General features: G+C 36.9%; 2 protein-coding genes across 2 annotated transcripts in view; both read right to left on the bottom strand.

Annotated features, from left to right (window-relative positions):
- The window catches only part of LOC127970146 (rho-associated protein kinase 2-like), a 48,320-nt gene extending 34,139 nt beyond the window's left edge, over positions 1 to 14,181 (bottom strand). The window contains exon 1 of the mRNA XM_052572433.1: positions 13,401 to 14,181. Coding sequence (XP_052428393.1) covers positions 13,401 to 13,499 — 99 coding nt within the window. The 5' untranslated portion in view covers positions 13,500 to 14,181. The remainder of the gene's footprint in view (positions 1 to 13,400) is intronic.
- A 1,272-nt stretch (positions 14,182 to 15,453) lies between these two features.
- LOC127969970 (uncharacterized protein C2orf50-like) lies at positions 15,454 to 20,843 on the bottom strand. The gene is made up of 3 exons (XM_052572133.1): positions 18,220 to 20,843; positions 17,827 to 17,866; positions 15,454 to 16,311 (listed from the first exon to the last, which is right to left on the bottom strand). The coding sequence occupies exons 1-3, from the start codon at positions 18,432 to 18,434 to the stop codon at positions 16,114 to 16,116; spliced, it is 453 nt and encodes a 150-aa protein (XP_052428093.1). The 5' UTR covers positions 18,435 to 20,843; the 3' UTR covers positions 15,454 to 16,113.
- Between the last annotated feature and the right edge of the window lie 4,753 nt (positions 20,844 to 25,596).

Here is a 25,596-nt window from a genome sequence, read left to right as displayed (position 1 = left end):
AGTCCCCTTAAATGTCATATGAAAACGGCTGCAGACCTGTCTTCTCACCATCTTTCAGCATGGTGTGTGTTTATCGATGATGTGTTAGAATATCTGTATCTATGCAGTTTGTTGTCATAAATAGTTTGCCAAAGGTAACGGGGGAGCAATTGGTTTCTCATCTACTGTAAAGTTTTCTCTCCGTTCACCCCTCATCACACCACAGCTGTTTCCTCCAGCGACAATCAAGCCCTTAACACGTATGTACGCATACTTTAATTACACTTATTTAAATAAACTTAATTTAATTATACGTACTCTATACATACAGTACTGTGCAAAGTCTTAGGCACATTAGTATTTTCACCCCAAAGAATGGTGTTCGGCCAGTTATTTATATCTTTTGCTGTAGTGTGTCACTAGAAAATATTAGTTTACATTTCCAAACATTCATTTTGTCATTAATTTTAATAATCATCTAGTGATATTTTTGAATGCACAAGCAGATCTCTGTCTGGAGCTCTGGCTGTTGTCAGACTGCTTGTGCATTCAAAAATATCACTAGATGATTATTAAAATTAACTGGCTTTAAGTATCGGTTCTGGTACCATTTTAAAAGTATCAAAATGGCACCGGTATCGGGAAAAAACCAAACGATACCCAAACCTAACTGGATAAATTTACTTGAAAAGATTTAGCTCAAAAGAAGTTTTTTTTTTTTTTTACAATATTACGTTAAATTCTCTTGTAAACTAGCAAGATTTCATTGGTTTTTTTTCATTGAAAAGAGTGAACAGGATTTCAAAAGTATATTTTTTGGTTTTTCACAGATAAAAATATGTTTGGAGCAACATGAGGCTGTGTAAATGGTGACAGATTTAGATTTTTGTGCACTATCATTTAAATGTAAAATTACACCAAAAGTTAATGTATGTAAATATCAGGTGTCAGAGAAACCTGATCATTCTTGAGAAAAGTTTCAGGTCTAAAAAGAGAAAGTTGTAATTTGTCCTTCTTCTGGAGACATTATAATCTGCCTGCAGCCACACACACACACACACACACACACACACACAACAGAAGCACAACTTCTTGGATTCTCCAGCAAAACAGTAGCTTATGCTAACGGTGTTGACATACACAATACAATATCCAGCTCCACCAGTACAAGACACAGGATGTGTACGAGTACATGGCGAGGTCTCATCAGCACAGAATCTAATGAAATTCCATATCTATTATCCAACATACAGTGAAGAGCACAGGACAGGTATGAATGTTAGCAGCATGAAATCACATCTACTCTCCCACTGCAGAACAGATCCTCTCCTGATGAGATTAAACCTGCTGCAGACTGATAAGATCCAACAATAACAACAAACAATAACAGTAACAAAAACAGTATCAGGATCCAGCTGGAATCCTGCTTATCCCAGATGTTCCTGGATAAACCTTACAAACACAGCAGCTTTCAAAGGAGTCTGTGTGTGCTCATGTTATTGCTTCAATGTGGAAGACGTGCCAGTTGTAACGCTACAGTAAGATAAAGGAGCTGAGACACCAGCACACAGATACAGTTAGGGCTGGGTATCGTTCAAAAATTTCTACATCGATTAGGGTTGGGAATCGAAAATTGATTCAGATTCCAGAATCGGATACTTAAGGTCAGGAAACGGATACGTGCTGTCAATTAAAAATTTTGTATTCTGCCTGTTGAGTCTTATTTCATCTGTGAGGACCAGACCTAGCGATCCGCCAGGATCTTCCTCACTAATCTAAGTGCTCCAAAGTTTGGCTTCATTTGCGATCAGAAGTCAAAAAAGTTATAATTTCTTTGATAGCTAAACATGCTTTTATCACGGTATAATCACGATATTGACATTTATAGGGGTGTGACGATAACCGCATCACCGCATTAATGAGATGCCTACCGCGGTGTGAGGTCATCACCGCACTTTTTTTTTCTTTTTTGCTGAAAGTTACAGGACTGCATATGATGTGTGATTTGAACTATAAACACATTCATCTTTGCTTATAATTAACTTTTTCCACGAGTCCTATGTTCAAGGGCTTTTGGGGAAAAAGACCACATCCTGAGCAAGGGAGGGACAGTCCATTAAACATATGGGGGATTTTTTTTGTGTGTGTCTGATTTTTAATTAACTGCTAGCCATGTTTCAGTACTTGTAATGTTTACAGATAATGTTAAATTAAATACACACAAACACGGGCATAAAACACATTAGCGTAACTTAAACCATTGGAGTTAGTTAGATTTTAATTGCATATAAGCCTACCCGTAGCTATCACTTCATATGGTATAGGCAATAACCGTTGACAGCGCTATAAAGAATATAGTGCACCTGCAACACAGCGACTATTGGCAAATGCCTCATTCATTGACCCAAGATACAAGGACATCAACCCACGATATCACGTTAAAGAAGCGCTCCTGGAGGAGATGCTGGCAATGCCCGAAGAGCGGCGTGATATCGGGGATGGAGAAGCTGCAATGAGTGCCGCTGTGGCTGGAGAGGGAGAAGGAGAAAGTGCGGCGCCATCTCCTCCAAAAAAAAAAAAAAAAGAATCTTGCGGACCTGCTTGGAATGAGAAGAGCACAATCCTCCATTCCGGTTCCAAAAGTAATCCGTGCAGACACTGAAGTCACAAGGTATTGGCAGGAGGAAGCCCTCGATCTGCACTCTGATCCACTTGCCTGGTGGCGGGATAATCAGGCTCGATTCCCACGTTTGTCAAAAGTGGCAAGAAAATATATGTCGCTACGAGCGCTTCATCGGAGCGTGTATTCAGTGCGGCTGGCAACATCGTCAACCCGTTAAGAACCTCGCTGAAACCTGACAAGGTTAACATGTTGGTTTTCCTGTCACGCAACATGAAGACGGAAAAATAAAAGCAGCAGCACGATTCACTTAAGCGGCCCAACAGACAAACACTTGTTCACTTTTTGTTTTGTTATTTTGCACTTTAAAAAAGGTTGTTCATGTTTAGCCTATAGTTAACCATTAAAGGGACAATAAGTAACTTTTTAGGTATTTTATTATCTAAAATCAATATTTTTATTCATAAATATGCCCTCAATGGTGTACAAATACCTATGCCAATGTTTAAACTAATCCTTGTAAATGAAGAATTTATTATCTTTATATACATGGGACGGGTAGGTCGACGGAGGCTTCCATGTAGTTCCGCCATCTTGCAAAACTATAATAGCAGAGAGGGACAAAAAGTACTAAGCCAACGCGTTTCCACAGCGCGTTTTCGGTCAGAGCCAGAAACGCAGGTGCAGAGCAGTGAGAGGCGCTTGAAACTGCACCGGCAAGTTTAAAAGTCTGGATTGCATTCTTATTATGGACCATACATATGCCGGGCCACAGGAGAAGAAAACATCGTCGCCAAAACAGTCAAAAATAGAACGTAAAAGGAAACGTGACCGTAGATTACAGAAAACAAGAGTTAATGTCGGGGAAGCTTTTTCTAGGTGGAAAGAGCTAATGCTTGATAAAGATTTCAAAAGAGACGCTGAAGTGGCCAGTTTTCTTCTCGACAGGTAAGTCAGTGTTACAATCTATATTATAATATTTTTTTTATATCTAACAATGCATATAATTCAGAAAATATAACGAATAAATTAGACATAACTACTAATTACAATATTTCATGTTTTCCACAGTCAGTAATTCATACTGTAACATTCGTTTGTTTATGGTCATGTTGCAGTTTGTTTGAAATAACACACCTGTTCACCTGAAGGAAAACTCGACGAAGTGCTATTAGAAGACATCCTGTCAAAGCTTTTTGGTACATATCGCCTACCGTAGATGCAACGCGCATTTGAAAAAGCGAGGCGCTGGAGAGCAAAATTAGTTTGAATGCAAAATACAATTTCACCACTAGATGGGAGTAATTCCTACTTAGTGTCCCTTTAATATTTAATATAAATCTTAATTTGTTTATTAGTTTATAACAGAATACTGCTTTGTAATTATTAAGAAGAAAGTTTAATTTTAGCCTAATCATTAGTTAATTATTAATATTTACCATTTAGTATAACTGTTACTGTTATTTGTTTATTTGTTAATAAAGAATACTGCGTTATAATTATTAATTTCCATTGTAATCATTTCCATCACAAGCTGCATGCGTTCCTCAGTGTGTGATGCAGCCGCCTGGGGATTTTGTGTGTGTGTGTGGGGGGGGGGGGGGGTGTTCCGGTTAACCGCCAAATCGCGATTCTTGTTGCTTCATCACCGCGGTAAGAAAAAATCCCATACCGTCACAGCCCTAGACATTTAGTTTAAAAAAGTTGTCATAATACAGTATTACAGGTTTAATAACTTTTTTCTTATAACAAAAATAACTATTCAATAAAGCAATACAGAAAAAATACGTATAGTTAAAAGTTTTTCATAGATTAAAGTGCAAAATAACTATAAGGACCAATAGGTATCAATTTACAATAAGATCTCAATAGTTAACCTTAGTTAATTCATTAACATTCACAATGAGAAAGTAACATTTGCTACAGAAGTTATTAATCTTTGTAAAAAAAATAAAATAAAATCTTAGTTCATGCTAGTTCATTAAATTACACAGTTGCAACTTTAGATTTTAACGATTTATATATATATTAGAATACCTAAGATGAATGTTTGATGAGATAAACCAATAAATGTTCAGAAGAATTTTCCATTGGCAGTTTGTTAACTAATGAATTAAGTAATGAAGCCCTAATGTAAAATGTGAATGAACAATAAAGAAACAAAACACTTTCAAACAATATCTAGGGCATGTTGTAGTCCAGATTAAAATGTAAAAAAAAAAAAATGTTTGAAATTAAATAGCCCATTTAGTCTAAATATTTAAGTATTTGGTGCTATGATGAAAAACACAGCAAATCCACAAATCTTAATGGCTATTTAAATACGTTCTAGAAAGTAGCAGCTGCTTTATTAAGTAGTAGCATGCTTGTTTACATCAGTACGCACACATGGCTTTCAAGCAGTATACAGCGGGGTTGTGCAATTTTACCAGTTGAAGGGAAAAATATTTTTAAAAATGCATTCCAAATTCTGAATAATTTGTAACATATAAATTATTCACGGTATTTAGAAGTGCCCACGATATCAATATCGTGCACATTCATCACCGTGATATATCTCATTAACGAATACCGGCACATGTCTATTGCAAATACAGACTTTCAAATCAACACTTTCAAATTGCTCTTGCAATTGTCAAATACTAAAAGATCTGCACCACGCCTCTAGTCAAAAACAAAGGCTAGTGGCTGCAGGCTTATTGGCTTACTCACACTGATGAGATTAACCCCTTAAGTATCGAAATTTGGTACCGAACGACGCAACGTTTTCTAAAACTTGATGGCATTGAGGCAATTCGGTCAGTTATCAAAGTCAATACAGATACACTAGATACAGTTACAGTAACAGTGAGGATTCAGACACTCAGAGATGTCTTAGGGTGTACTCACACTGCCAGTTTGAACCGTGCCCCAGTGCGTTTGACCACCAAAGCGCGGTTCGTTTGACTAGTGTGAGTGCTCCGAATCGTGCCCGGGCGTGGCTCGATTGGCCGGCCCTGGCCCGCTTGGAAGAGGTGGGCCAGGGCACGGTTCAGTTGGACTCGGGCGCGGTTCGCATGCAGTGTGAGCGCTAACCGTGCCGGGGCACGGAAAAGGACGCTTTGCATCACGGTTTTGCGACGCTCCAAAACCAACATGGCAGGGAAAGGGTCGCTTTGGTCTACGGCAGAGGTGCAAAACGCATAAAAAAACTAAAAACTGCAAAGTCCTTGCTGCACTTCAGCTGGTATCTTGCAAACATCCTCATACGAGCAGCACGATTACGTGAAAATGTTCGCGCCACTAAGGCGACACATCTGTTTAACAACAGGCTGTGGACCAAACAACACAAAATTATCCACAAAGAAAACAGAGCGATGCACTCCATTGTGTTCATAGAGCGCCGCTCTTCCTGTTTATCCCGAAACCGTCGCACCATAATGACGTAAGCGTGCTCCGGCACGAATGCTGAAACCCTATATGTGAGTGCAGGCCAGAGGGGGAGTGGGGAGGGGGGACAATCGTACTCGGGCCCGGTTCATGGCAACCGTGCCTAGTGTGAGTACACCCTTAATGTTTCAAATGCCTGGTCTTCTGTAAAATCATTTTTATAAAATAAGAATCTTATATTTAACAAAGCTGAATTTATTTGATAAAATACAGTAAAAACAAAACATTCTCTTAAATAGTATTATAATTTTTTACTATTTTAATAAATTAAAAAATTTACCTATGATGCAAAGCAAACTGACCTTTCTATTTTTTGATTAATAGAAAGTGCAAAAGAACAGCATGTCATATAAAAGTATTAATGTTTCCAAAAAAACACTCCTTTGACCTCCAAACCCTTTTCTATTTTCTTTTTGAAATTCAACAAAATATGTTTTTGTTTTTTGAAAGGGAAGTCATGGGTGTTTCTTCAACTATGGCACTTTGGGTCCTGTGAACACATAAAAACTCTGATGTATTGTGTTTAATAGCATTTTGTGGTGGTAAATCCACGTTCATTTTCAGCGTTTATTTGCGCATCTTCTCAGTTAACAATGGCTCTGTGTAGTAACAGCTGCTCTATGTGAAATCACGCACCTGATGGAATTAACCGCTCATTAGAGAACCAGCTTTACTGATGAGATGCGCATTAACGATCGGCTGATCGTGATCGAAGCACCCCTAATGAAAATTACATTTGGGGGGGGGTACACTTAGTTTCGTTCAAAGAAAGGTTAAAAGTCTGAGATAAAAAAAGATATAAATGGTTTAAAGGGATTTAAAATGCTTAAAACAAACATCATGAAGGCAAGGTAAAAAAAAAAGTTTTAACATGAAAAAGTAGCTTGTTTGCAAGCTGCAAAACACAGGTCTAATGTGCATGTGCGAAACAAGAATGGAATTTGAACACTGTGGTCAGCATCTCTGACCCACTGCAACCGTAAAAACACACACAAACCATACAAGCAAACGTTATCCACACACCTCAAGGGAAGAAGGGAACAGAGATAAGGCCCATCAACATTCCAGGCTACAGCGTGACCACCAGTTTATCTTAGCCAGACCTATTCAGGGTTGCAAACTAAGTGTCTAAAAAACACCCCGCAACTGAAACATTCCACTTTAACCAAATCCAGAGCAACACAAGACCTGATTTTCCGGGAATAAATAATTGCAGTCTGTTTTTTTACGGTTGGCTGTGGATTGTGCGTGCTACAATTATCTGTGTAAGCACCACCTTTCTGACAGCCACTAAATAAATGACAGAGTAGTTATTCATTAACCTTCCCTCCTGAGCCTGACCTTTGCCCTTTCTCTCAGACCACACTGCCACCTGGAGCAACTTAAACTGTACAATGCAACCAGCTAAATGTTCTTCCATCATGTGGATAGTGAAAGATCATTTGTTGAAAGATTCAAAGTTTTGGTTTTGGTGAGTGTCAGTTCATCTTAGAGGAAGTGTAAAACACCCAAGTTTAATTGCTGTCCTCTAAATTTAGCAGGAATATTACATCATCAGTATTACATCATCTTCAGGTGAAGTGGAGAAATCCACTCTCTGGAATGTCGGCATGGTTGCCATTTCTGAATTTTCAGTTCAACAGGTCACATCTGGATTAGAACACTGTCACAGAATCCTCAGTAAGTGCATTTATATGCATGTTACAAGTTTAATTTATGTCAGATTAAAACAATTTTGCATACAATTTTCAAAATGCAGGTTATTGAAATTGTGAGCGATTTTTTTTTCATCATAAAATTGTTTTATTGAAAATAGATAAAATCTTCTAGTGAAACAATACACTTCTCTCTGGACTTCTCCAATTATTTTGTCCTCGTAAACCCCAGTCCCTTTCCTACAACTGACTACAAGCTTGCATTCAGATCTGCTGCCATCCAATCAACAACCAACAGATTAAACAATTGACTACATTTATTTCCTTTTCAATATTCTGCTACATTCAAATGTATTTGACAATACAAAGAATGTTCCGTCGCTAATTTTGTAACTTTGACAACTTTAAAGGTGCCATATGCAGAAATTGAGGTAAAAATATTCATAACATGACCTACACGCATCAAAAGAATGAGAAGAAATAAGGGCGATGATGTCATTAAAAAAATTTCAAGTTATAGTGCTGCAGAGATATCAACCTTAATTAGCATTAGCATTACTAGCCCCGGCCCGACAGGTGTCGTAATACCAGTTTCGACCATGGGAGGCGGTATGCGGGCAACATAACCAACCTGCAATACACGAATAACTCGCACGGCTTGTGGGCGTGTACTTGAACCTGATGTCAATCGTGTGGAAAGTACAGCCCAGTACTACTTCATTTCAGTTCAGGGAAGAAAGAGAAATGATGTTTCAAGCCCTTGGCAAGAGACCCCTACCACCACCACCTGCTACAGGGAAACAACCGCGCTCGGAATCACAAATCAAATCCGATAAGAAAAGGAGCCGACCCAGAGTAAACATCGGCACTGTTTTCAATCGCTGGAGACAACTGATGGACCTTAAAGAAATGAGGTTCGACTCCGAACTTGCAACATGTCTAACAGTAAGTTAGATGCTGTTAGTATTTCGCTAGAAGTTTGTTTTATATGTTTGTGTATTTGTTTTCAGGAAGTTATAACATAGCAATGTATCGAAGGCTGTTCAATAAACGTGCTAATGTTAGCGATGGCTAACCGTAGCTGCATTTGATAATTAGCTAGCTATAACTTAACGTTACCCATTTTATTATATCATAACTAACCTGCTCTGTCTAGAATGTTGGTCTCCGTGTCCTGTTTGCTTCGTGGTTTTTCTGTGCGTGAAAAAATTGATGTGTGGCGTGAAAGCATGTGAAAAGAGTCAAAAACGCTGAATGCTTGAGAGTTGGCACATTATTTCCCAAGCAGAATAAAGGACAGGTTGGTTATTGCTGTTTAGCGTTTGTATTAATCTATGATGTGTCCCTGTTTGCGTACAGGGACATAAAAAATAAATTAAAAGTGATACGTGGACCAAGGTGTCTGAGATCGTTCATTTTAAGTAAAGGATCCTAATATTTCGTCCACAACAATATTTAATGAGGTTAACTTATTACTCCTTGTGGTTAGTCTGCACGAGATCAACAAGCTTGTTTGCTTTGCGGCCGCTTTAAATACAAAATAAGCATTCGATCTACGTTACAGTGTCTGAGCGCTCACAAATCTTTCTGCAGCGTCGTGAGCAGAGCGGCAAGAGCGATTTTTAACACTCTAGACGCCGGCGGTGTGAACGCACAGTTAGGCTTCGGCTATGGCTGTAGTGTTGTTGTGAAAGTAGGGGCGGAGCATAGAGACTATGCCGTTTCTCGTTTGTTACTCTAGAGTAGCCCAATTCACTTTATTGAGGCATACTGCCCCCATCTGTTATGGAATGTGGAGTATGACTTGATTTTTTTTGCCAAACATTACAGATGGCACCTTTAAATGTCACCTAAACACTTAAGTCTAAACTGAATTCATTCAGTCTGTTTTTTACATGCACAACATGTATTTAATCTTTTTAAATATTTCATTATACGTTTTAAAAACACTTAAAGTGTACCTCGATTAGAACTCTGCATGTAAATAGTGGACGAACGTGTTACAACAGAAAAACTTTTATTTTGAAAGCACTGACAATCTATCACCTAAATCCTCACACACAAAAGTGTGACTTTATTTAAGGGAAATATGATTCCTAATGTGCCCAGATTTTTTTTTCATTGTTTTTAACCATTTCCTTTTTTTGTGTGTGCAAAATACTATATGATTCATTTTAATACTACATTTTGCTTACAATTTTTATGCATATGTTATTTACTACCTTTTAATATAATACTACCTTTTAATATATACACACACACACACACACATTTACACAAAGGTAAAAATACAGTTTCTGACATTAAGTTGATTCAAGAACTGTTGGAACCTTATTTGTGCTTGTAGTGCAGGATTAAAAATGGTCACAATAAGACAATGTAGTAATCAGAGTGAAAAATAAGGCTTACATTAGACCGTAAATATGGAATGCCTTTGGAAACATACCTGGAAAATTCAAAAAGATTCCTGATGAATTCACTTGGCATCACTCTTCCAAACACACACATACTGGCTAAAGCGGGTATAATCTCAGGCTCAAATACTTGACTTAAAGACTTGAAATCAATCGCATTATGGTGGATAACTGTCAATAATCAGCTTGAGCTATAATTAATGACAAGTTAAAGAATTACGAAGTGGGTGAAAGCAAAGAGTAAGAGAGAATATTTGTATTTTCGGGGGTAAGAAGTGTTTGCTTTCCCAACTTCTTGTTGGAAGAATATTGCAACCAAATGGAAATATCTGTGATGTGTTTTCTAGAATCATCTCGTTACAGCTAAACACTCTCACATAGAGCTATCTCCTGCCCTGAGCTAAACCAGAGAGGGACTTGAGCTAAAAATGGCAGAGAAAAAGACAGAAAGAGAGAAAGAGACTGAAGCCTGTTCACTCCCACTCACCGCTTCCCACTTCTCCTCTGCTCATCTCCTCCTCAGGAAACACACACATTCTTCAGCTGTGGAGAAAGTCTGTCTCCAGCACTCTTATAATGGACAACACACACACACCTCCTTGATTAACATACACACACCGATTCTCTAAGAAAGAATGATCCATATCTTTCTCTCAGAAACCTGCTCACAGCTTAGACCAAACTCTGGCCCAGAGTCAAATCATGCTTCATCAAGAGTCTTTGGAGAATTGTTTAGTTTTGGACCAGATTAACTTTAATCAGCCAGACAGATCTGATATTTTACATGAAGTTTATGCATGCAGGAACATTCAGTACCAAAAGAACTGCCTCCTTGACTGCCACAAATGAATCACTTCACTTACTATGAGCAGTAAGTTTCACAACTACTTCATGTATCTGTGATGAAGTCCAAACACATATGTAAAACTAACACAATTATTCTGATAAAAAATACTTTCTTTAAGACATGCAAATAGTTTTTTTTATCTTATCCAAAATCATAAGTAATCCATTAATAGGCTGGTTTCCCTGAACAGAGAACACTATTGTTCTGTCAAATCATGACTGTTAGTTTATGTATCACAACCAGCCCAACACAACAACACTGATTTAACCAATAACAAGAGTTTGGGGCGGGACTAAATGTAATACTAACCAAAAGGTTTATAGGGGAGGGTTTGTCATTTTTTTATTTTAATTTTTTCTGTTTAATGTTATTATTGTTGCAAAATTAAACAATTAAGCATTAACTATCAAATTTAGGACTTGACTAGTGGTAAAACTATTGGAATCTGCCAATAATCAGTATTTGTCAATAATGTACAGTTTCTTTTCAATTGACATGTTTGCTGCATTTATTTCATCAAAAATATAGTAAAACAGAAATATTATTTTACATATTAATTGAATGTTTTCTATTTTAACATTTTAAATGTGATTTATTCCTGTGATGGCTAATATGAATTATCATTAGCCATCTTTCTAACAATATACACTACAGTTCACAAGTTTATGGTCAGTAAATTTTTATTTATCAAAATTTTCATTCAGCAATTTTTTTTTTTATTCAGTTAAATTGTTAAGACGTGATAGCAAAGATTTATACTGTTAGAAAAAATATATATTTTGAATAAATGCTGTTCTTTTAAACTTTTTATTCATCAAAAAATCTATCACAATTTCCAAAAAAAATACAAAATAAAATGGCAGAACAACTGTTGCCAACATAGATAATTCTAATAATAAATCAGCATATTAGAATGATTTCTTAAGGATCCTGTGACACTCACAGGAAATTCAGCTTTGCATGACAGAAATAAATTATATTTGAAAGGATATTAAAAAAGAAACCATTATTTTATATTGTAGTAACAGTTTGCACAATTACTGTTTTTTTTCTGTATTTTTGATCAAATAAATGTAGCCTTGATGAGCATAAGACACTTCTTTAAAAAGCTTTACAAATCTTACTAATCCCAAACTTTTGACCGGCAATGTATAATGGTGCTGTCAAACGATTAATAAAAATAAAAGGTTTTGTTTACATAACATATACTGTGCATATTTATCATGTACATATAAAAACACACACGCATGTATACATTTAAGAAAAATATGTTACATTTAGATATATTTATATTTATATATGATATAATTTATATGAATATATACACGTGTGTGTCATATATATATATATATATATATGCACAATAAATATATATCATAAACACATATATTATGTAAACAAAAACTTTTATTTTGGATATGATTAATCGTTTGACAGCAATAATATTTAATTGATCCCAAACTTTTAAACAGTAGTGTAAATATTGCATACAATTTTTTTCCATTTTAGCTCAATTACATTTCGATTGCTTATTTAAATTACGCTACATCACCAATATATTGGCTATTCTGCTCTCAAAGTGTTTAAGTCATTGAAAAAAAAACATATCTGTCGAGCATTACAATTAATTTATCTTGCTTTTAAGTCATTTATAAGTCACAGTCTTCTAAAAGAAACCTTTTAATTAATTTTAATTCAGTATATATAGTTTATTAATTTGTTCTGTTTGATGGTGTCCCCAAAAGGTTTTCTCAGATTTATCTCACTTCTGACATTCTGCCCATCTTCTGTATTTGCGACAGCTGTGTCAGAAATAAACCGATTGACAAGCTCTCGAGATATTATCACTTGGCACCAACTGAGCCGCACGTGTGACCACAAACACGTAGGGACACTAAACCTTCAACGATACGTTTTCAAATAAATGAAGTGCACTTCGAAAAGATTAGAATAATCGGTGAAGATTTCTGCTTTCAGAAATGTGTGTCCAGTACCTTCACCTGCAGGCCAGTTAATAGTAGTCTACTTCCAGAACCAAACAAGCCATCGACCGCAGGAAGGGGAAAATCACGAAATTGTCATGTTGTAGGCCAATAATATTACTATATTTGGAGCGAGGCAACAGCTGAACTCAGAACTTGACGCATCATAGTTATTCAAATATGGCAAGTGTACGTGAGACATACCCTAACATACGTGGAGACTGGGACTTGCGGTTTGCCACAAGTTATTGACAAGGAAAGTAGGAAGTGAGAAGATGTTTAAGTACAAATACCGAGGATATTAAAGGATACACCAACGTGCACACGGAGCTTCCTCGCAGTTGGTGTTTCTGCAATGCAACATGAACATCGCGTTTAGGTTGTTGCTATTTCTTTCATTTTCCCCCTCAGTGTCACTAGGCAAAAGATCTTCGAGGCGCATTAAACATTCATGAAAAAGGACGGTGAACTTACCAGCAAACTTTCCACGTTGATCGCAGACCGCGGCTCTTTGAGCATGGCTTCCAGTTGTCTCAGCCGGTTTTCCATCCTTCTCTCCGCTCCTAGCGACATTTTTGCTTTGTCCTGGCGCCAGTCTGAGCAATGATGAGCGATCTGCCCAACTTTTCTGGTTCACATTAAAGATACAAGATCTTCTTTCAAGTTGTCGAGCAGCGGGCCTAGACAGCCTCCGACTCGCCGCCCTCCAAAAAGTACCCCGGGCTTGTCCAGAATAAAGCGGAAGAAAAAAAATAATCCAATGGGAAAGATTGAGGTTTTCCAAACTTTCCCCTCAAAACAATCTATGAAGTGGTTACTTTAAATAAATGAGCGGAATCAAACTTCCCATCCTTTAATGCGAGCGTGCCATCAACGGCGCGATAAACTTTTAATTTTGAGAGGATTGAGCAGCAGGGCGTTTTCTGGGCGCCCCTCTCCTCTGCTCCCTCCCCTCGTCTCCTCTCCTGACTTCAAATCTTCCCCAGTTCATAAACAACTCCGCTGTTGTTCAAAGGCGATCATCTGTTGGAGTCGACCAGACCACAAACTCCAACGCATTCCTACAACACACTGACTGCGACGTAAAACGGAACCGGTGCGTTTTATTAATAATTCCATATAAAGTGAATTATTTTAAGTTACTCGCAAGCGCTTTCCTAAAGTGTCTCGGCATGTCGTTAGTGGATTAGGTCGCTCGCGCCAGTTCTGCGGATCGGTTCTTCGGTATTCCAGCAGGTAGCTCGAGCCTCGAGTTCGTTTCTCTGACATCAACTAGTGATGTCCGATGCGTGAGCGAATCGTTCTTTTGATTCGGAACTTTTTTAATGAATCAGTTTATCCAACTCACAAAAATGGTCCAAACGATCCGCTTGAGCGGTTCTCGGTTTAGCAACTAATACATTTAATTAAGTTCTAATTACTAAATTTAAATGAAATTAAATTGCAATAAACGTGCCTGAATATGGCTTATATGAAGGTTTTACATTAGGCAATAAGCCATGCTAGGATATCAAGAATCACGTGATGACGCAAAATAATAATGTAGGATCGTTTCTATGGATCGTTTATGTAAACGACTCTTTGAAATGAGATGGCCAAAAGAACCGATTCGCTCAAATGAATCCATCACTAACGTCGACAACAACAGTCGTCTTTACCCATAAGCCTCTCTTCTTTCTGTCTCGCCCACGAACGGCGGCTCTCGGGATACTGTAAATATTCTCCAGTGGATAGCATTCTCACACCCACCATATATCACAGAAGAATCACAGAACATCACTCGGCTTTTAGTTTAATTCGTTTACTTCACATCGTTTCTAAACACGATGTTCAGGAGTAATAAAGGTTGTGCTGTAATGTGTGTGAAATAAATTATCAAATTATCGCATTTAATCATGTTGCTGCAGAGAGGTGTATATTGTAAATTGTCTTTTTATTTGTTTATTTATGAAGAGAATCAAATAAAGAATTGCATGTAGCTATATGAAGTTTTCAAATTAAATTAAATGCAATTGGTCCTCATAAATGGCCTATTGGTTCATTCATAAAATTCAGAGTCCTTTATGAATTTATTCTCAAACCAATTTCACTAAAGCAACAAAACCTAGAGTTTTGAAATGAGTGTAACAGCGACCTCCTGTCGGTGTAACTCCGTTATGAAGTACACTTATTGATATTGTTAAGAAGGCAAATTCTTCCACTAGAGGGCGCGTTTTATCTCTAATGGGACACACATGAGAAACAACCCGGCTGTAGTAATATTACCTTAAATATATTTGGTATCACAAGCCAGATTAAACCGACTCCCCATTTTATGCATTCCTACCCTTCCTCAAGTTTCAAATCAATCATAATTATTACACATAAAATTACTGGGAAAATAAAAAGTTCAAGCCTTTTGGAGCTGCAGTGATCTGGCCTGTCAAAAACATTTCATCCCTCTTTCTCTCAAAGAGTACAAAGAAAAAAACATTTGTGAATGTATTTCAAAATCTGTGGCCAAAAAGAAGGCACACAGTGTAGCCGCTTAAAAGGAGAACAACTTTATTGGAATATAATTCGGCAAGATCAGATTTATATTTTTCAACATAACAAATGTAGAAGGTCTTGGCAAAATATTCCAGTTCTAATCCTCTAATGTTCCATGGATAAAATGTCTAAATTGGCTAGGACTGTTTGTAAACTGAACTGTGAAGAATTACCCGACACATCTAATTCCTCTTTTCTCTTGAGATGCAAACCAATCTAACCCTTTCAAGTACAGAAAAATAAATCTCTCTGATCTAGGAGTTTTAATCCAGTTCTGTAACTAATTAGCATTTATACACTGAGTAACAGTGTTTATCTAAAAAATGAATATGCAAATAGTATATTCTAAAATCAGGATCATCTTTTTAATGCCTTTATCAACATATTACAGTACTCTGAGGGATGCATATTAATGTCAACAGAAAATCTATAAAAACAAGCTCTCAACACACGAACAAACAACAAACACACCCATACATACACAGGTTGGCAGCTGGTATTTAGGCTGTCGAGAGAAAAAAATTTTTTTTATAAAACAAACAGCCAACCACTGAACAACCTTGAGATTGTCTATAAGTAAAGGCATGACAAACAGAACGACCCAAGGGAAGGTCTCTAGAGAATCTCTGCTAGAAGGTTTTGCTTTGCCTGGTAAACCTCAGCAGGGTAGCATCTCTGGATTCCTTTTGGTCTTGCGGTGGTTTTCTGTCAGGATTAGCAGATTGTCCAGGTAAATCAGCTCTTTGCCCAGCTCAGTGTACAAGCCGCTGCTGAACATTTGGTTTCTGGTGTTTGGGACTCTGTCTGAGTATAAAGACACCGAGCTGGAGAGAGGAGTTTCTGTATGTGGATGACCCTGTGAGAGTGACAAGGAAAATACAACTAAATTTAAATACAGGCTTAATAATGCAGCTTGAGGAACTCCATCGTGACAACTGATCATGAGAATATTCACCTAGAATAAAGATGAATGATAGTTTTAATGAAATAATTTTGATAATAATAAACGCTTCGTAATGCACCTTGAGCATGGATTATATAAATATGTGACCCTAGACCACAAAACCAGTCATAAGTAGCACGGGGATAGCAACAGACAACAATACATTGTATGCATCTTTTATGCAAAAAATCATTAGGATATTAAGTAAAGATTGTGTTCCATGAAGATATTCTGTACATTTCCATGAGTATATCAAAACTTAATTTTTTATTAGTAATATGCATTGCTAAGAACTTTATTTGGACCACTTTAAAGGTGGTTTTCTCAATATTTTTTTAATGAGTTTGCACCCTCAGATTCCAGATTTTAAATAATTATATTTGTCTAAATATTGGCTTATCCTAACAAACCATACCTCAATGGAAAGCTTATTTATTCAGCTTTCAGATGACATATAAATCTCAATTTCAGAAAAATGGATCCTTATGAATGGTTTTGTTGTCCAAGGTCACATATCAATCATTATCATTATTATTACTGTGGTAGTAGAAATAACATCATGTGAATATGGGGGTGGTGTTGGTGCAGTGGATAAGCCACATGCCTTTGGTGTGAGAAACCCGGGTTCAAATCCACTGTGAGACACCAATGTGTCCCTGAGCAAGACACTTAACCCCTAGTCAGAGGCATGTGACCTCTGACATATATAGCAATTGTAAGTCGCTTTGGATAAAAGTGTCAGCTAAATGAATAAATATAAATATATTAAATCTGGCCCGTCCAAAGAACTACTTAACTAACAAAAATTAATGAATACATGAATTAATTTATTAGAAAGAGCAATAACTAAAAAAATAGATACAAATAATTATAATATAATTTGGATTAAAAATGATCAAATATACACTCCTGTTCAAAAGTTTGCGGTCTGCAAGATCTTAAGCTCACCCAATTGCATGAATTTCATTAAGAACACAGTCAAAACTCTAATATTCTGAAATATTATTACAATTTGTTTTTAATTTGATTATTACAACTGTTTACATATAATTTAAAATATTATGTGATATTCAAAGCTGAATATTCTTTCTGAAAAGTCTTTAGTGTCACATCATTTTTCAAAATCATTCCAGAAACCAGATTGTTTTTTTTTCAGGATTATTAGATGAATAAACATATCAAAATAACAGAATTTATCTGAATTGTAAATCTTTTGTAACCATAAATGCCTTCACTTTTACTTTTGATCAATTTAATGCATCCTTTCTCAGAATAGAAAATCTTACTGATCCCAAACTTTTAAACAGTATGATATTTATTTTTGCAGTATATATTAATTAAATTGACTTTTTAACAATATTTATTTGCTAAATAAATAAAACTCATTAGTAACAGTTCTGGGTCATCACTGATAAGTGGGTTTCTTACCAGCTGGTAAAAGTTCATGAGGAAACTCCAGTTCTTCTCCCTGTAAAACAATAATGAAGCATTTTACAGCATGATCTTCTCCAGACAATACGATGCAATTAATTATTTAGAAGCGAAATTGTGATCGTTTTATTATATGATGGAGTTTCTGTGTACAGTAACCACGACTCTATATATACAGTAGTTGGTAAAGAACAAGAGATGAGTAACCGTAACGCACACCGTCCAAGGGGCGCCTGCTCAACCACAATTCATCCCGTATCAAATAACGGGTCAAACAATGACACATTTAAGGGGTAGAAAAAAAGAGTAGTGTAACTCCAGGGAAAGTGAGAAAACAAACCAGCAACTCCATGACATTTCTAAGAAAGTGAATGCAATTTTCTTTCTTACCATTCTTTCACACCGATTCGCTCCGTTCGCACAAACTCTCTCCAAACTTGGTCCTGCTTTACCGGATCTCGGGTATCGTCGTCTTGCGCTGGTATCTCACCGGTGTTTCGTGTCCTGCCCGCTGAATGTCTGAACACTGAGCCTGAGGACTGAGAGGCGAGAGGACCATTGGGTCGGTCCGGTAAACGGTACCCAGCTGAAGTGGCGCGCCGCATGCTTCCTTTCCTATCCGGTCCTTGAGCTCGTCAGTCAAACACAAATATATATTTACGCCACTGTAAAGTCTATTTTACCTATTTAGCCATTTGACTTAAACTTTTGTCTTAATGTAAAATATTTTCTTTTTAGCAGAACTCCCTGTCTTTCTCTGAGGTGGATGGAATTTGCTGCGCCAGTTCACAATCCGAGATCTGCTGCTGGTTCCGCTGCCGCCCGCTTGCGCAGAGATTGGCTCTTGTTTACCCGGTACGTTTCCCCGGGAAACAGTCGTGCGATGCTGGGTACCCTCTCAAAGCTTTTGTTAATTCACGAGGAGGCAAGACAATCCACTGCAACAAAGCAGCAAATTAGAATGACAAAAGCCAAAGACTGACAGACTGGTGACATAACAGTGTACGTGGGCCTACATAAAAGAACAGCTATTCAACCAAAATGTTCGAATATGAGAGGGGAAAAAAAGGAAAAAAGAAAGAAAGAAAAAACACACGGACATATTCTTTTTTTCCCTTATGTACAACTGCATGCAACAGACAAATAGTAGCATGTTGTTGAAGTTTGTGGCAGTAGTTAATTAATACAAAGCTGCAGTTTTGTGCAGGTAATCAATGCCTGTGCAATGATGAGAACAAGTATGTAGACCTACTCAATAAAACAAAAAAACATGTCTTTAAAGAAGATTCCTTTGCACACAGGATAGAGGATGATACTGGAAATCTTTTTCCAAACAATAATGAATTGTTACTTGGTGACATTTGACTAAATGAGAGGTTACTGTGATCTGCTCTGTTTACCTAAAAAAAGGCCTGTAACTACAGTAGGTTTATTATTATATTTATAAATAGTATTATATTTATAAAAAAAATATTTGAAAGTAGTTGAAATAAAATAAACATTTAATGAAATGAAATACAAACCTGATTCCAAAAAAGTTGGGACACTGTACAAATTGTGAGTAAAAAAGGAATGGAATAATTTACAAATCTCATAAACTTATATTTTATTCACAATACAGTAGAATATAGACAACATATTAAATGTTGAAAGTGAGACATTTTGAAATGTCATGCCAAAGATTGGTTCATTTTGGATTTCATAAGAGCTACACATTCAAAAAAGTTTGGACAGGTAGCAATAAGAGGCCGGAAAAATGAAATGTACATACTGTATAAGGAACAGCTCCAGGAACAATTTGCAACTTATTAGGTAAATTGGCAACATAGTTGGGTATAAAAAAGAGCCTCTCAGAGTGGCAGTGTCTCTCAGAAGTCAGGATGGGCAGAGGATCACCAATTCCTCCAATGCTGTGGTGAAAAATAGTGGAGCGATATCAGAAAGGAGTCTCTCAGAGAAAAATTGCAAAGAGTTTGACGTTATCATCATCTACAATGCATAATATCATCCAAAGATTCAGAGAATCTAGTACAATCTCTGTGCGTAAAGGGTCAAGGCTGGAAAACCATACTGGATGCCTGTGATCTTCGGGCCCTTAGATGGAAATCACAACATGGGCTCAGGAATATTTCCAGAAAAATTGTTAGTGAACACAATCCATTCTGCCATTCGTCGTTGCCGGCTAAAACTCTATAGGTCAAAAAAGAAGCCATATCTAAACATGATCCAGAAGTGCAGGCATTTTCTCTGGGCCAAGACTCATTTAAAATGGACTGTGGAAAAGTTGAAAACTGTTCTGTGGTCAGACAAATCAAAATTTGAAGTTCTTTTTGGATAACTGGGCATATGTCATCCAGACTAAAGAGGATGAGGACAACCCAAGTTGTTATCAGATCTCAGTTCAGAAGCCTGCATCTCTGATGGTATGGGGTTGCATGAGTGTGTGTGGCATGGGCAGCTTACACATCAATGCTGAAACGTATATCCAAGTTCTAGAACAACATATGCTCCCATCCAGACGTCGTCTCTGCCAGGGAAGACCTTGCATTTTGCAACATGACAATGCTAGACCACATACTACATCAGTTACAACATCATGGCTGTGTAGAAGAATGATCCGGTTAGTGAAATGGCCAGCCTGCAGTCCAGATCTGTCACCCAAAGAAAACATTTGGTGCATCATAAAGAGGAAGATGCAACAAAGAAGACCTAAGACAGTTGAGCAACTAGAAGCCTGTATTAGACAAGAATGGGACAACATTCCTTATTCCTTAACTTGAGCAACTTGTCTCCTCAGTGTTCAGACGTTTGCAGACTGTTATAAAAAGAAGAGGGGATGCCACACAGTGGTAAACATGGCCTTGTCCCAACTTTTTTAAGATGTGCTGATGCCATGAAATTTAAAATCAACTTATTTTTCCCTTTAAATGATACATTTTCTCAATTTAAGCATTTGATATGTTATCTACTGTATGTTATATTCTGAATAAAATATTTAAATTTGAAACTTCCACATCATTGCATTCTGTTTTTATTCACAATTTGTAAAGTGTCCCAACTTTTTTGGAATCGGGTTAGTAAAATATTTAAAAAATTTGACAAGTACTTAAGTAAAATAACTAAAAGTAACTAAACTAAAACTAAAAACTAAATGAAACTATATAGATATAATTAAAATAAAAAAACTACAAATCATAAAATAATGACACGATTTAGCAAATCGACTGAACGCAATAGTACATCGAGGGAACAAATTAGTAAATCGTCTGCACAATTTATTTATTTTTTCTTGAATGTCATCTGCGGGCCTCCGTACAAAAATTTTATTTTTGTAAAACATTTTAAAATATACAGTATGTGCTCCTGGACCACAAAACCAGTCAAAATGGGCCATTTTCGGAAAATTAGATTTCTTCTTTGTCATCTTGATTTTGCCATATATCCTGTCTGTGGTCTTCCGTCCACTCACCACCAGAGGTCGCCTTCTGATTATACTGATTTTCACAATACACCAGGGGTGTCAAACTCAATTCCTGGAGGGCAGGAGCTTGTTCCAACCCTGCTCCAACACAAATACCATGTAATTTTCAAATAAGCCTGAAGGACTTGACTAGTTGGATCAGGGGTGTTTAAATAGGGTTGAATCTAAACTCTGCAGGGCTCCAGCCCTTCAGGAATTGACTTTGACACCCCTGCACTACACCAGTTGGTACACGTCACCCTGGACTACATTTCCCATGTTCCATTTCACCAATCACACTCTCACCTGTAGCCAGTCACACACACAATAAATATGAGGCTCTAAATATAATTCAGGGCCCAGTATTGTAAGCCCTCATTGCTACCCTATCTGAAAGCTACTTTATGGATCCTGTTCTAGTTTTCTTAGTCATAATCTTGTCTTGCCTGCTTTTCCGTGTACAGATACTTGTCTGTGTATTTTGGATCAGCATTTTGTCTTGCCATTCACTCTGTTTGCCTCTGCCTGGACTATTGCTGGGTACCTGGATTATCTCTTATAATAGACTCTTTTGTCTTGCCCTCTATATACCTGTGTGCCATTGTCTGACCCTAGCCTGTTTTGGCCACGTCTTTAAATAAAGCTTTGCAAATAGATCCGCAAACCTCTTGACCTGTTCTTCCCTTAACAGATGTATGCTTGTTAGTATAGGGCAATATTTGGATGAGATACAACTATATGAAAATCTGAAATCTGAGGGTGAGAAAATGGCCTTTAAAGTTTTCCAAATGAAGTTCTTAGCAGTGCATATTACTACTCAAAGTTGATCTTTACTTAATACCCTAATGATTTTTGGCATAAAAGAAAAATCAATAATTTTGGCCCATTCAATGTATTGTTGGCTATTGCTACAGATATACCCATGCTACTTATGACTGGTTTTGTGGTCACATATTTAAAACATGTTTTTTAACTATTTAAATGACAGTTTTATACTTTTATTTAACATTTTACGTTGTCCCAAGTTAATACTATGCGAAACGTATTAAAATTAGCTTTGAGTTGTTTTCTTAGAGCATGCCATATTATGTCTAGACGGTTCATGTCATATTATGTCTAGATACATTTTTGACCAGCATTTGACCAGATTATTGTGTTGCTAAAATCCGCTGTCTGAAAAATATTATTTATTCTTTGTAGTACTATGCAATGTTTCTTTAATATTGTTGGAGGTGCTCATTTTATGGGATGTTTTTCTTGTTTTCCTGTTGACCTAAAGGGGGCGGTGTACTCCATATTTTGCGTGCCAATTTTTAAGCAGCAGCAGCTGAAGGTTAATTACCCAAATGTAAATTATGGAGATAGGGAGAGAGGGGAATGTAAAAAATTTTAACATTTTCTCGCTGAAATATTTTTAGAGAGCAGTTTCTGCCTTTCTCTTTCAGGGCTGTGGGATGAACTGAGCTCACACACTGTGTCACAGCGTTAAATAATTTAGTTGAGTCCAGTAAAGCCTATGATTCACTGTGACAGTAGTTCTGACTTCAGCTTTTGGGGTACAGGTCATGTTTGAACCTGCTGTGAGTCAGACAGGTTCAGTTCTGCACACCATAGCAGATAGACAACATCATATTGGACAGGGCTTGAATATCCTGGTTGAAACTATGAAGCTCTTTTCCATATCAATTTATTTCAATAAAAGAACTGTCCAACTTTGTGTCATAGCAGTCAAAACTATTGCCAGGAACAATAACACCATGAGCAGCCTGCCTAATTTTTTTCAGTTCTTTTTTTTCTTTTCTTTTTTTTTTAGTTGCTTGAATTGTAGTTTAAGCCAGTATTGCATTTTTGAATCGAATCTTTATGACTGAGAAGCAGTCCTGTCACATGGATCTATTGTTTAAAAAAATACAAATACATGTAAATGCAAATAGAGTATTTCTATAAAATTAGCCTGATGATGATAATAGATTATTTAAATGAGTAAATAAAGGTTATTTATTGGCATCTGTGCTTCCATAAATAATCATTAATATCCATGGAACATTCACAAAATAGGTCCTTTATAGAGGAAAAAAAAGTGTTTATTTTAAGAACTGTTCCTTGAGAGATGATACTGTCAGACAGGTTAAGTTATTAATAGAAAATGAGTTTTCATCTACAACATTTTCATGTTTTGACCTTTTGCTTCTGCTTTGAAGTGCAATACTAATATTTTCTCAAGATACATTTTTAGGATAGAAAGCGTCTCATAACCATTATCAAAAACTTTATGGATACCAAGGCATGTAAGACAACTTTTAAACATCCTGCCAACCCTCCAAATTGATTTGCAAGAGCCTTGTGGGGTGCTGTAGTCTTCCAGCCCATTTTAGGCAAGGCTTACTCATCACCCCCAACCAATTACTGCTTTTCACCAAAAATGCATTTAATGAAATGATTAGAGACAATTTTTCCTATGGATAGATATCCGATTCCTGACGCACGACACCCACACACATCTTCCCATCAGTCTCACTCAAAGTGACAAAATTGTTTGAAAAGGTGAAGAGCGAGAGAGATGAAAATTCCTTTCTGAATGGTACAATAAGATCAGAGAAGGGCTATTTCTGGCAGTTTTTACCAATCTGACACTGTCGTTTCATTTAAAGTCATTTGACTGAGACTGTGATCCACAGTTCTATCAGGAGTTTGCTTCTCTGATCTGGTCTTTGGAGACTGCTAATTAACTTAGATAGAGTTTATCCCCATTTCCTCAAAGGACCTCCTACACATTCACAAAGTAACTTTATTTTGATCAGATGGTGAGAAAACATCACGTTAATGCTGTCTGTATGATACTGGACTATATGTGTGAGAGGCAGCAGGGAAAAAACAGCAAAAAAGGCAGACAAACAGGTATATGTGTGTGTGTGTGTGTGTGTGTGTGTGTGCATGTCTAGCAGTGAGTCAGTGTGTGTGTGTATGTGTGTGTGTACAGACTTAAATATATGCCTGAGAAATGTTCACTGGCATGAAAAATTGCATGTGGGTGTTTAGAGGGAGATGTGGTTTATTTGGTCTCCTTAATATCTCAGAAATTTAATTAAACATTACTCTGTGTCCCATGGCAATTTAATAATTCAATACACCGTATAACCACAGATAAGTAACTTAAAGAAAAAAATACTATATTTATATCTTACTTGGGTGTTATTTTTTTAAAAATTATTATTTTTATTAAATCACCTGATATAAATCTGGGCTCGGTTCCACGATAACGCTCACTCTTAGCGCTCTAAGAAGACTCGAAAGATATATCTTACCAAAGTTGTTTCTACTCCTAAATGTGTTCCCCAAAGTGTCCCTTAGGAAGCTTCTTAGCACGCTGTCTCTTACGTTCGACGTTACAAAGGCTTTACAAATTGCTCAGGAATCAATTTTCCACTTCACGCGAAGGTGCATTACAGCGTTAAGAAAGACAACACGTTCTATGCAAACGAAACATTTCTCAAATTATTCCAGTAACATTTATTTTAACATAGTTTAAGTTATCAGTAAAATATAGACTATAAATTCAATTATCAAATGGTCAGTAATATATTCACACGATATGTTGTGACGGTTAGACAAACTGTGTATCCCTCGCTAATCATCCACCCTCCTTATTCCATTGTGCCACTTGTGCCGCTTCTTGACATGAGTTTAACGACTGTAATTGTAAAAAATTATTTAATACACTTTTATATTAATGGTAAGGTACTTTATTGATTGGCAAGCAGCTGCAGTTACTTCGGTATGGATTGCCATTGGTTAATGTTTTCAATAAAAAGCAACCTATCAACAATGAACAGAGGGAGAGAGAGAGAGTTAGATACAGAATATGCTGGGGAAGCAGTGTAAAAAAAGGAAACCAAGCTTCTCGTCAGAGGAACTTTAAAGGGGGGGTGAAATGCTATTTCATGCATACTGAGTTTTTTACACAGTTAAAGAGTTGGATTCCCATGCTAAACATGGACAAAGTTTCAAAAATTAAGTTGTACGTTTGAAGGAGTATTTTTGTTCCCAAAATACTCCTTCCGGTTTGTCACAAGTTTCGGAAAGTTTTTTTCAAGTATGGCTCTGTGTGACGTTAGATGGAGCGGAATTTCCTTATATGGGTCCTAAGGCACTTCTGCCGGAAGAGTGCGTGCTCCTGTATAGCGAGGCTGAGCAGCACAGACATTTCACTGATCAGAGCGATTCACTGATCAGAGCGAGAGCGTCGCGAAAAGTCACAAAAGAAGTGTATTTTTGGTTGCCAGGGCAAGACAACCGTGCACAGATTA

This window comes from Carassius gibelio, chromosome B13 (assembly GCF_023724105.1).
Source record: "Carassius gibelio isolate Cgi1373 ecotype wild population from Czech Republic chromosome B13, carGib1.2-hapl.c, whole genome shotgun sequence".
NCBI lineage: Eukaryota > Metazoa > Chordata > Actinopteri > Cypriniformes > Cyprinidae > Carassius > Carassius gibelio.
This window is presented reverse-complemented; position numbering and strand designations above follow the sequence as displayed.